The sequence below is a fragment of the Nesoenas mayeri genome (assembly GCF_963082525.1).
Source record: "Nesoenas mayeri genome assembly, chromosome: Z".
In the NCBI taxonomy this organism is placed as follows: Eukaryota; Metazoa; Chordata; class Aves; order Columbiformes; family Columbidae; genus Nesoenas; species Nesoenas mayeri.
Window position 1 is genome coordinate 52,769,317 of NC_137542.1, and position 13,866 is coordinate 52,783,182.

The window sequence follows — 13,866 nt, forward strand, 5'->3', positions numbered from 1 at the left end:
GAAAAGTTATTACCCCATCAAGCAAAGATTTTCTTCTGCACTAAATATAAGCCAATGGGCTTTATGGAATGAATAGAACTGAGTATGCCAAAAAGATACACAGAGATCGAGCAGCTTCCTTCCAGTGCATGCTTCACAACACAAAGACTAAATTGCATATTAAAGCTCTGGACCTGAACATCAGATGCACACTCCATGGTTCATGTCCTCACTTAGCACAGGTTAACATTCCTAATTTGAGAAAGCATCCGTGAAAGTAGTTCAAAGATACCTCATAAACAAGCCATCAAGAACTGGAAGAGCAACTGGTTCCATTTCATCATTGATGTTCTGAGTAGAAAGAGGTAGTACTGAAGAAGCACCAAGCTCTCTTGCAGCATGACCAAGATTTTCAAGGATTCTTGCAGGCTCACTGGGCTTTCCAGACAAGGAAAGTTTTGCCTTTCTGACTTGATATAATAATTAAGCTAGAACTTCCTGACTAGCAACAGCTTTCAAGTCTATACATAGAAATTTGTTAGTTAGGCTAAGATTTGTGTCTTAAGTGTACAACTTACATATACTACAAAACTGCAGAAAGACACATTTGATTGAACAGAAAAGCAAGCATGCTACAAGGAATTGTTTATTCACTATTCCTGACAGGACAAGAAGAATTCATGTAATCTACAGAAATGTTTCATAACAGGGTACACTAACGCAGGTGTACTAGAAATGGTTTAGAAAATGGTAGCTTTACGAGAACATGAAAATACTATCTAGTCTTTAAAAAGCAAAACTACTAAACAAATTTGCTCAAAAAAATCACAATGGCTTACTTTTATTCTTTATAGCAGATCAGAAACACTGCTTAAAAATTTAGAATTACAAAATCAAACAAGGATTTGCATATTGAATAACGCTTTGGAAACCAGACAAACTAAGCATGGCACAATGACACTCCTTTCATCTCTTCTGAGCAGCCATCATAGCAAGCTCTTCAAACCCAGTATTCTTTGATACAAAATTAAATACAGTATAATGAAACAATAACAAAAAAATTGCGTGCATATCTTTCAAAAAGACATATTCTTTGACCTACTGCTGCAGACTAAAGCCTTGGAATTTTTGCACAAGATGGCTGCACGAAGGAAGCCCAGACAAAACAGACACTAAAGATGCTAGAACGTTGTGTAACCTTAATCACAGACACTCCTCCGTCTGATTCCCAGCAGAGATAACACTACCATGCACCAGAAGAAAAGTCTCTCAGACAAAGAAATTCCTCCAAATTTACCCCATCCTAAAATCAAAATAAACGCACACAGGAATGAGAGCTCTCATTGACAGAGCTATGTATCAATTTATACAAACCTTCAGTTTGATAAACTGAAAAAATCATCATAAGCTAAAATTTAGTAATATAGCAATATTTATTGCTCTTAAAAGACAGATAAAGGTGGTGGCAATCTCTTTACTTGGACTGTCAGAGTAAGGAAAGCTTCTTTATCATGAAGAGTAACTGTTGCCTTCAGACATTCTTACAGAAAGCTGTTTATTGGTATTAAGCCAAATGGGTTTTCTAAAGCACAGAACTACAATTGCTTACAAAACCAAGTTGTAGCAAGCAGCACAGGCTGAATTGAGCTAGGATATTCCAACTGAAGAGGGATTTAATTGCCAAACAGCAAAATATAGTGAATTTGCAGTCCTGAAAATGTGGACATAGGTAGATAATCTTTTACCTCCAGACACATCTACACCTGAACTTGTACTGTACTTAAGACCAAATGCAACTACTAGTCAAAATTATAAAGAAGAAACTGCCAAATTATTTAAATCAAAATTTTAAAAACCACTGCTTAGAAATAAATATATGCTCTGGCAGAACATTATGGTGTATATGAAGTGAGGAAGATTATCACCATCGCCAAAACCATTAAAATCTTTAAATATTAATTTTCACAGTAGTTGCTTGACAAATTTATCCAAGACAGTTTTTTCCTCCACAGAGTAGTATTTTGTAGTCTTTGGGTGGTGGACAGGGGGCGGTAGGAAGGGCAGCAATAAAAAAGTACAAAAGAAAAAGAACTTTTTAATATATGTTTTGCAGCAAAAATGCAGATTCCCAAATAAACTATCAGTGGCCACACAAAGTAAAGGTCTTTAAGTTTTTTACTCCATTCAAGTTTCTAATTTAAATAAACTTTTATTAAAGTACGTGTATATGTATTTGTACTTGCAAATTGGTACATTTGTACTTCCATATTGGTACTTCACATCCTTTGAATATGACAACTCCCTATATCACAGAGCAATACACACAAGACAGAGAAAGTTTTTTAGGTTACGCTCCTCATCTGAAGAGGAATGCTGCCCTGAACGGAATCCTTTATGGCAGCTATGGTGGGTTAAACAAAGAAAATATTATTCTAAATTCTTTTATCCCATTAAGTTACTTTAGGAACAGCTTAAACTCACCCTCAAGGAATAGCCCACAAGGGGTTAACAGAATTTTGAAAAACCAAAACATAGAACATCTACTATATCCTTATTATCTAACACAGTGGTAACACTTTGAGAATTCTTGGCTGAAGAGTAGTTCCAAGAAAAGGAAATCTAGTAAGCCTGTCTTTAATAAACGCATACTTTGCCAAGTGTTTCTCTTCACTGAGTTGCAAAACCAGCTCCTTATACAGAGTCTTCAAATGCAATGTCACACTGTCTCGCACATAATTTTATGACACATTATTGCTTTGCTTTTCAGAGTAAAGTATAATATATACTCTCAGTTCTTGGGAAAGGCTGCTAGCAACAATCACACTTTAAAAAGCATGATAAAGCTTGATTTGCTATGTCCTTCGCTTCGCAGCACTGTAGACTATCAGATGGATATTTGAAGAAGTTTCATCATTCCAGACTATTCATCTGTTTGTTTATTTTATTTTGAACTTCAGCATTACCACTGTTTATTATAGTGAAGTCTATGCTTCTCTAATCAAACAGAAATTACACAATTTCACAAATTTCTAAACCTAGCCAAATTTGGGATTTGGATGAAGGTGAACAAACTACGACTCAATGCTGAAAGCACTGTGTGATGTCTACTAATAATGCAGTCTTCTAGAAAAAATGGAGTGGAGTCTTTCTGCAACTTTTCTGCTGAAGATGTTCATGTTCTGAGAATCTTAATAATATACTGCTATTTCTGGATTATCCAGTAGTAAACACAACAGACACTAATTGCTACCTCTGGACAGCCAAGACAAAGCTCCCACAATTCTTGATACTAGCTTCACAACAGTTCTTAGAGTCACAGAATCATTTAACTTAGAAAAGATCCTTAAAATCACTGAGTCCAACCATAACCTCTGACTGTCCAGTCTACCACCAAACCATGTCCCTTAACACCACGTCTACAAGTCTTTTACATACCTTCAGGGATGGTGACTCAATCGCCTCCCTGGGCAACCTGTTTCAAAGTCTGACCACCCTTTCTGTAAAGAAATTTTTCCTAATATTCAACCCATTTCCTCTCTTCCTATCACTTGTTACTTGGAAGAAGAGACCAACACCCTCCATGCTACAACCTCCTTTCAGGTAGTTGTAGAGACCAATAATGTCTCCCCTCAGCCTCCTTTTCTCCAGGCTAAACAGCCCCAGCTCCTTCAGCTGCCCCTTATCAGACTCGTGCTCCAGACTCTTCACCAGCTTTATCGCCCTCCTCTGAACTCTCTCCAGCACCTCAATGTCTTTTGTAGTGAGGGGCCCAAAAGTAAACACAGGATTTGAGGTGCATCCTCACCAGTGCTGAGTACAGGGGATGAGTTCTGACACAAGCGAGGATGCTGTTGGCCTTTTTGGCCACCTGGGCACACTGCTGGCTCATGTTCAGCCACTGTCAGTCTACACTCCCAGATCCCTCTCTGCCAGGCAGCTTTCCAGCCACTCTTCCCCAAGCCTGTAGCACTGCCTGGGGTTGTTGTGACCCAAGTACACTTGGCCTTGTTAAACGTCATACAACCGGCCTCAGCCCAATGATCCAGCTGGTCCAGATCCCTCTGTGTGGGCTTCCTACCCTCCCACAGATCAACACTCCCGTCCAACTTGGTGCTGTCTGCAAACTTACTGAGGGTGCACTCAATCCCCTCATCCAGATCATTGATAAAGAGATTAAACAGAACAGGCCCCAACACTGAGCCCCGGGGAACACCAACCATGACCAGATGCCAACTGGATTTGACTCCATTCACCACAGCTCTTCGGGCCCGGCCATCCAGCCAGTTCTTTACCCAGTGAGAAGTGTACCCATGTAGGCCATGAGCTGCCACCTTCTCCAGGAGAACGCTGTGGGAAATGGTGTCAAAGGCTTTGCTAACGTCTAGGCAAACAACAACCACAGCCTTTCCCTCATCCACAAAGTCCACTTATTAACTCTGCCTTGGCCTAGGCTGCTGCAGCATACAGCATTTACCACTCCTCTTGAACGTTACCCAAAAAGTATAAACTGCTCATCCTCAAAAAGGGCTTCAGATTTTCTGTGCCCAATTTGCTCTAATGCAAGTTACCTTTAGTGAGTTATGCAGGGTTTGTCTACAATCAGAAAGAAGCTGGCCCTCTGCTGAGGGTTCAGAACTGAGACTTCTGAAGCATTACTGAAGAAAAGGTTAATTAACAGTATAGACAAAACAAAACAATTTCACGACAGTAGCTGAAATGTCAATAGCATCATTGTAGTTAGCCTGTCAAGCTTGTAATAGAGTACATTCCTACGTGTTCTCAAAATGCTGCAAAAAACGCTTTAGTACCATTTGAATTGCACTTGACAGTACTGCTCTTGAATGCTTAACTCTGTGTAGCAACTCATGCTATTTTCGCTTGGCCTGACACAGAATAAAAACATCTGTGAGATGGCTGCAACTAAAAGCTGACCCTTAACCACAGTTCCACAGTGAATCTAGTGTCTCCCCAGTGACTAAACCCTACAACTACTCTTGCAATAATTTTTGCTTTGAGCTACAGCATATGCATTATCAGTGGAATATTCTACTTTATAGATCCAAAGTATATTTTCTGGCAGTTGTTCTGATTTCGAAATGTTTGCAATATTGGTATCATTTAACCACTACAAAAGTCTTTTTATTGGTAAATATTTGGAAGTACCTTCCAATTGCAGACAGCAACTTTCACAAAAGCGCCCAGCCTACAAAAGTTCCAGGCTAGACAATCACAATGCAGCGTTACCAGCACTGACTGGGGAAGTCTGCTTGAAGCGCACATGCTGAACTGCATGACTTTTAGCTACAACAAACAGTACTGATGCACTCTACAACTGAAACAAATCGCCATAATTTAAAACAGCTCAAACCCCCACTTCAGGCGAAACCATTGAAGCTTTTTATAATGATGATGGAAGTGATGTTGTTCCATATGCACAAACAGTTAAATCATTTGGAACATTACCTGAGAGAGATTTCCTCCAGACAGCCTTTGTCCTCTATAGCCCAAATTTCCTAATGCAAGAAGGGTCTTGAGAGACTACTTTTCACAGAGCTATTTGTCCAGACTCTTGGAATATGACCTAATTGGTGGCTAGAGATTCACAATGTGATGCAAGAACTATATTTCTGCTTAGCTTTTTTCATTTTGTATGTTATTTTCTTCAGATTTAACTGTTCATGAAAAGTTATTTTATTCCATATTCACTAAAACCAGTTAGTAACTGAGAGAAAGATATGATTTCTTGGGTGTGTTCTATAAAAGCTGAGCATTTAATTGATTTTATATTTAAGAGTGCTTTTTTTTTTCTAATATGAAAAATGAATGTTGTCTAAACTACTGTATTTTCTACTATTTCATTAGAACTCATTTATCTGTTGTATTCAACACATGCTGGGCTGCAGTTAGAAGGTGACTGACTACTGCTTAATAATTCAATGTCAGGATGCTCTTACCCATTCTATTTCAACAGTGTTTCCCAAGACAATGAATACTTTAATACCTACCTAATCAAATGGGACTCTAGGTAATTCAAAGGAATCCCTGTTGATTAAGTTCCAGCATATGCATGTACACATAGAAATACAAGCTCTACAAAAGCACTGGAAATAGACAGATTAACTCAACTACAACATGCAGTTAAAAGTTTTCAATGACCACAGTGTTACTCTACTAGCCTTGTAAACATGAACTTAGAGAAGAGTTCAGTTTCAAAATAAGTTACAAAAGGATTAAGGTAAACAAGGATAACCATATCCCACTTCCCACCTGTTCTTGCTGCTTCTTTCAGATATGTATGTAAAAATCACCCATAAGGTGATGCCAGTTTGTTTGTTTGTTTGTTTTAAAGTAAGACAAAGCCAACAAATTCAACAAAACATGATTTAACAATTTCTAACAATAAGTTGCATATATCTGGCACTAAGACAAGGGGAGATGTCTTTTTTAATTAAAAGTTAAGCATCAGCTTCTGGAATACAGTTTAGTTACAACTTGCATGGAAATAACAGGTTTATTATGCTTAGTAACATTATTCAGAAAACAGAAAATTCATGTAATGTGTTAAATTATTTTTAATGCGTTGTAATTAATCCTCCTTAAAATTAGCAAATATACTGCAACAATCTAAAATAAGTTAATACAGTACTCTACTTTTCCATGAGGTTTAACAGGTATTTAGAGAACATCTAACCCTAAAGAGAGTCAAAAACCACATCAAGCCTCTTTGTGAAGACTTTTCTTGCTAATGCGATATAAATTTTTGCCCATTAATAGAACACCATTTATTTGATATTTTATGGCAATACAGAAACCTCTCCAAAAAGTTTTAAAGATTTTAAAACGGTGTTCTAATTTTCTATCACTTTGTTTCAGGCCCTACAATAATCTGGGGGGAAAAAAACCAACAAAACATTTGTGTATCTAGAATGCGCATCTACATGCACACAATATTGTAGGAAAATACTACTCAGTCTGACATTGAAGTTAATACTTGAAACAACCAAGCATAATAGAATCATTTAGATACATTATATGTATCAAAATTAAATAAAGTTATTCAGTGGTTGCTACTATGAGATCTCAAAAAAAAAACCCCAGTAACTAACTACGATTAGAGTCTTCAAGTTGGCAAAAACATATAATTACATTTGAATTAAGCACTTCACTCACAATTCATTTACAGTAAGAGTAAAGAACAGTTGTATTTCAAATTAGTATCACTTTAGCTCAAATGGAAATATAAACTGTCATCACTAGACAGGTTAGCACACAACCCTAACTTAGGATAATGTACATTTAAATACAAAATGGAAGATAGAAGAGTATTTATTCTATGGATCTGTCTTTGCACTGTAGTCTCTTTCAGCTCTGCATATCCATCATGCAAGGTCACAACAGGGAAATGTGATACTGTAAATTCAGGCATTTTAAACTCTTTTTTTTTTTTTTTAATGTTAAAGAACGGTGCTACAATAATCAAATGCAATTCATCATTTGTTTTGGGAACTGTAGGTCTATCAACTTGGTGAATCTTATTTACATAGTACATAAAATGAAATATCCTGAATCCAAAACTATGCAAAGCAAATACAGTGTAATTTTTTCAATGATTTTTAAACCTCAAATTATACTACTACTTTCTAAAATTCATAATGAAGTTTACAAAATAAATTATATTTTTACCTGTTAGTAGATTATTATTGCTACATCTGTATTACAAAGCATGAGAAAAAGACACTAAAGAGTTGTTATAGTAGGTGCATTTTTTTTTCCAATAGCCTGTTAAACTTCAGCTGTCTCAACTTGTAGTTATCATTACAAATATTCAATTTATAAATACAAATTCCAAATATTTCTTAAGCAGTTCAAATAGCTTCAGGGATACAAAAAATTACATACAATATGAACTGTCTAGTACATATGATGGGAATTTTTTTTCCTGAAGATGCAAAAGCGATATGAAAACCAATGAAAAGCATGCTTCTGTTGTGACGCATTCGCCCCCAGAAGTCTTACAAAAATTATACTATTGAATAATGTAAACATAAGCGTCAGGTTGCATCTAGAGTAACAGACCACACATTATGGAAGAACTTACAAGAAAAGATTGCCAAATTTCTGATCTGCTACTGATTAGCAGAAGAATGTTCTGCATTTGTTCCTAGTTGTAATCTAACCTTCATGCATATTCAAGCACTAGAGTATATGCGCATAGTAACAATAATCTTGCATGATGGTTCTTTACACACTTTCTTTAGTAGTATGAGTCCTAATGAAGAAAATTTCCGGAAGCTGGCAAATCCTGTCTGTTTTCACTACACAGAAACTATACCCAGATTTCAAAATGAACAAACTTCTTATAAATTACAGCTCATACTGATCCTTGGCTATAATATAATAATAAAAAGGTACTCCTCATTTTAAATTGCTTAACACTTTGAATGCCACAGTTCCTACACATACTTTTTTACTAATGTTCCCCTTTTAAAAATGTATGAAGGATTGTTGCTTTGTAGTTCACATTCATATGGCTTTCCTAGAAGAACAGAGAATACCATACTGAATGCCTATTGTGCAGAAATAACCTTGAAGGCTGTATCATAGCAGTATGCAGCAGAAAACCCTTACCAACTTTTCATCAACTGTGATGAGTTGCGTGTCTCGAGTTTGGTCCTGTGCCAGCCGCCATGTGGAAGTGCTCAGTGACCTGCAGTGCAAGACTTGAAGTTAAAAAATGATTCATGCAATGAGAAAATAGAGGCAGACAAATCTTACATAAACAAGTTACTTTAACAATATCCGTCTTGTAAAAAAAATTGAAGAGGGAGAGATGAGGGCACAAAAATCCTTTTTCTCCCCAATTAGTTCTGTCTGCTGAGTTTTTGGCAGACTCCCACTTAGCAGTTCACAACAGGCTGCACTTTATGTCAGCCTACAGGCTCTCTGTCACAGAGAGACTGCCAGTGGCAAGGACTGTACTGCTCTATATTAATGTACAGTAGCTGGTTTGTCACGAACAGACAGAAAAATACAAGGCTGCTGCAAGCACTCTGGAACTCTGATCTTTAAAATGATGGCATCACAGGAAAAAAATCCTAAATCTATTTGTAATGGTAAAGATCAGTTATACACTTTAGCAACAGAATATTAATAAATTAAAAAATAAAACCAAACAAAAACCCACAAAAAACCAACAACAAACACAAACCACAAACAACAAAAACCAACCAAACAATCCCTAAGCTGATAATTCAAACAAAATTTTCTGGTTTTGACTGGGCAAAGCTCATAACTATTTTGCTTAATTTCTAAATCAGGATGGGTCAGCTTATTAATTTCAGAGAAATATTATTACTCTTCTTGCACAATTACTAAACCTGTAAGGTACATGGTGGAAACACAGAACCCAATTCCACACCACTGAATTAAGAAGTAAAAATTGCCCTTAATTTGCATTATGTCACTAATGTCAGGATTGGGCCCTTTGAGTACAAATAATCTTTTGGCAAAATAATGCAACAGCAAGTGAAACAAGCCAAAAAGCCCAATTCTCTGAGCTAATGTTTCACATTTAATTAAGGTCATTTTAAACAAATGAGGCACAAAAATGCAAGAATATAGACAACTGAACAGTAAGAGGCTAAGCCACTTTCGTTTTAACTGTTCTTCCGAAGATTGCCTAATTTGGGAAGGCAGACATGCTTGCAGATGCAAACAGACTTTGAGATTTTGACTATGTGATACTAACAACCATACTGCTAGTATTTTAACACTGTTGGTATTGTTTACTTAACATTTGAAGAAACCATCCATAAGTGCCTTTAAAAACATCACAGCTTTTAAAGACAAATTCCAAGACTCTCACAAAATCTGCAATACTATCCAAATTTACCCTTTCCCACATAAACCATAACAGTTAAATGGTCAGTAACATGAAAGGCCTTTCAGGACCACGTAACTTGCACGCAACCACTCAAAACCTGTAGAATTAAAAGACCATACCTTCTATCACATTCTAATAAGCCATCCTAACTGAGGAAACAGTTTTCGTAACACGTGCATCTACCATGTCTTCTGATCTTAAATCCCTCACTAATTTTTGTCAATTCTGGTGAGAATGCATTTGATGAACTTGACCGCTTAGTCAATCTAGCTCCAATGGATTTAACACATTAACTAAACAAGCATTCAATTTTCAGACAGCATTATCATGGTAAAGTTTTAGGTGGTAAAACCTACACTAGAAAGGAATTTGAAATAGTGGCTATAACTAAAGCCACAAGAATTTTATAAAACTAGGCAACTGGAACAAAGTTCACTTCAGTAATACTTCAAATGCAGATTCCCACATATCTATACTTCTAACCCAGATTACACTCTACTAAATTACCTTCCATCTGCCAATAACAATTTCAAAAAATCTCCACATCATGAAAAACAAAGCACAAAGTTTAGAGAATCACCCAGCCTTGTGCAATGGACAGACATCTATTCCTATTTAAAACAATAAAAACCATCTGCAAGGGTACTTTGAAGAACAAGATGAAGTCTTCAAGTGCAAGGAAGCACAAGAATGTTGCAAACATTAAAATGATAACGCCTCTGCTAGCTCAAAATCTCTGTCCCAGAGAGCTTCTGGCTCAATACAGTTGTCATTTTTTAATTTGTGCACATAAAACAATACATCATAAAAACAGGACAGATACTGCAGTATGCTGCAAGAAATGGCTCTTAGATAGTCCTTTTCAAAAATACACCAAGAGAGAAGCTATCCTAAAAGCCTTCAGAACAGCAGCATTACACTTGAGTTCTAGTGGCAAGCAGTTGAAGCCACAGGATTTCCAACATTAAACACTTCAATAGGAAAACTAGTTTCTCCCCCCTCTCCAAGAATTTTAATATCAAAGTAGTATTCTGCAGGTATTCTAGAACATCATGTGATACTGTGTTCACTACACTATTTAACATATGACCAAAGAAGGACATGGGATTATGCAATCAAACTGGCTGGTTCTGGATACAAAACAATCAAAACTATGAATCAAGAGGTTCTCTGAACCTTGCTCCATGGAGAGGTCTGATGAATACATAAAGATTTGAGCATGACAGGATTTAAGTAATCAGGTTGACCAGAATCATACTTTTTCCTGTGATATAAATGCAATTTGGAAGAAAATGTAACACAATTTACTTTTGAAAAAAAATTTTTTTCTTTATCTAGGAAAGCATTAATCAACTTTGAAAAGTATAAATGTCATGCCCTTCCAACATGATTTCTACTCACTATTATGTCATTTGACACTGTTTTTACTCAGATGATTGCTCATTTTGGAAATTTCTGTATTAGCAGAAAAAAAAAAAAAAAAGAGCTCTTATATCACTACAGTTAAGAGAAGAGTGGCGTAAAAATCCCACCAGATTAAAGGTGAGCAAAATAACTCTCCAAGGTGCCTCTAGACTGCATATAGAGAGACATGATTTGTTTTCCATACAATATCTCTGTAAAAAGGGATAAATTTCAAGGCATCACACCTTACAGCTCTCCACGTTTTAGCTCTTCTACAAAAGCATATGCTTCTCTTCATAATTTTCAAAGCCATTTCTCTTGACTACATCATTCTTGAAAATGCCCAACTGTTACTGAAATTTTCAACCTTGCTAATTTCTTTAGTGTTGAGCCTACTGTCCACCCCTGGATTGCAATGAGTTGGAAAGAACATACTTTCCTTAAGAACTCCCTATTTGAAAAGTGGTTGAAAACTGGCATATGGACTGGACTAGGAAATTTGAACCTTAAGTCCATGGAGGTCTCTCTGTGTAAAAACAGATAAAACATCATTTTTGCTTTAAAGATAACATGCTGCTTATATCTCCATTTGTTGCAGCTCTCATAGGAAAGTAATCTGGAGCCTAGAAATTACAGCAACTTTGAAATATCATATGATCTGAAATACTAGTATTTAAAGTTAATAGAAAATGTTACTAGATTCCCAAAACACTTGTTTTATTTTCAACAGCTTTCATTGCAGGTTTGTCCTTAATGCCAGGCACTTAACTGAAGAGATAACCAGAAAACAGACCTCTTTCACACACAACCCTCTCTTTTCAAACTCCCGCAATGACAAGTATCATTTCATCACTCAAGTATCCCCTTAGAAACTGTATACACTTTACATTTATTTTGCCTTCAGATTACATGAATCTGAAATCTAAATCACTTAGGTGACCACTCACTTTAAACCTTTCATTCTCTCTTCAATGGTAAAGTAATTCTTACAAAATTCCCAATTAATACTTGACTTTGTTCACATCCACCTTGATCTTTAGGTAGCTTTTGTGATGGACAAACTTGCAGAACTATAAAACATAATTTTACAGTTCCATTCTCACAAGGTTCTCCGCCTTTCTTCTACTACTGACCTCTAGAGAAAGGTGACCTGCTTTCTTTCTTTCTAAGCAATATGGGTTTACATTATCCTGTTTTGCCTCTTTTTGACTGGTTATACTTTTTTTTTTTTTCCAGTCAAAACATGTTGGGATGAGGCTTTACGAGCTGGAAGTTTCATTCTTAGCCTGTTCCAAGACTAATCAAACTCTGATTTAAAATTATAGTACACAGAATACTTCAAATAATATTAAATAGACCATCAATATAATGCTAAAGTTCAGTAACTACGAAGAAAGTTTCACACATAATAGCAAGCAATAAACAAAGCCTGCTATCTTCTAGGCTCATTAATGTCCCATTCAAAACACAGATCAGATATACTTCCTTCACTGTTATTATCTAATAAAGTGTGATGAGTCTCCAAACTGTCCACATATCTATTTTTCTTATAGTGAACTCCCTAGTGATGAACAAACAAGTCTGGGTTTATTAGAATAGTTAGCCATTTAAAACAAAACCCCTTCAAAATTACACGGACAAAAGCAAAATTTAGTTTTATAAAAAAGTCACCCATGGCCTTTATGATCTTGCTGATATTTCCCCATGGCATTCCATATTAATGTATGTGGATACCCCAATCTGCAGCTTCTTGGATTATAATTAATTCTTCACAAGGTCTTCTAGTCCCTAAAAAGTGTCTCTTTCATCAAGGAAGCCTGGCTGGTAAAGATGTGACACTTAGTCCGCAAGGACTCAGGCAGCAAGACTCTCTTCTTGCTGAAGTTTGTTCTTCTGGCCTCTTCCTTCAGACGCATCTGGCATTACACTCCTCCTCCCCAAGTATATTCCCCCTCTCAAATCGCCTGATCCATTTCTTAATGGAAGATGCCTTCTCTGTTCTCCACATTAGCCTGACACACAAATACGGAGGTGTCTTCAAACCAGGATAAATTGGCATGAACATAGAGGAGCTCCTCTGGCTACACAGATGATCACTCGAATTGTCATTTGGTTTGCAATTATGAAAGCGGTATTTTCTCCCTAACTTGTGCCACTGTGTTGGGCATTTAAATTCCTTAAACTTGATCTATATGATCCTGTATCATATAGATCTATATGATAGATCTATAGATCTATCATATAGATCTATATGATCCTGTATTTTGACATTCCTACCATTGCATCATTTCTATCATTTATTCTAATTTCATTATACTAATTTCTACAGTTCACTTAATTTTGGACAATAAAATTTTGTGCATACCATAAATCTGATCATGGTCCAGCCTGAGTATGCTTTATTATCTGCTATAAAACAATAGACTTTACTGATATATCTGGGTTTTAGTGTTAGGAATTTTTAAAATGTTAATGTCACTTTTTCTTCCAAAGTTCTTTAGAGAGGCTTTATAGACATGAATATTGCATCTAGATGGGGTTAGGGCTACAAATATTATTTTAGAGTCTCACAGTAAATCTACAAGTCTTTTATACTGTGT

General features: G+C 36.2%; 1 protein-coding gene across 1 annotated transcript in view; it reads right to left on the minus strand.

Moving 5' to 3' along the window:
* NDUFS4 (NADH:ubiquinone oxidoreductase subunit S4) overlaps positions 1 to 13,866 on the minus strand; it is a 47,839-nt gene that overhangs the window by 18,647 nt on the left and 15,326 nt on the right. The window contains exon 2 of the mRNA XM_080362829.1: positions 8,608 to 8,686. Coding sequence (XP_080218955.1) covers positions 8,608 to 8,686 — 79 coding nt within the window. The remainder of the gene's footprint in view (positions 1 to 8,607; positions 8,687 to 13,866) is intronic.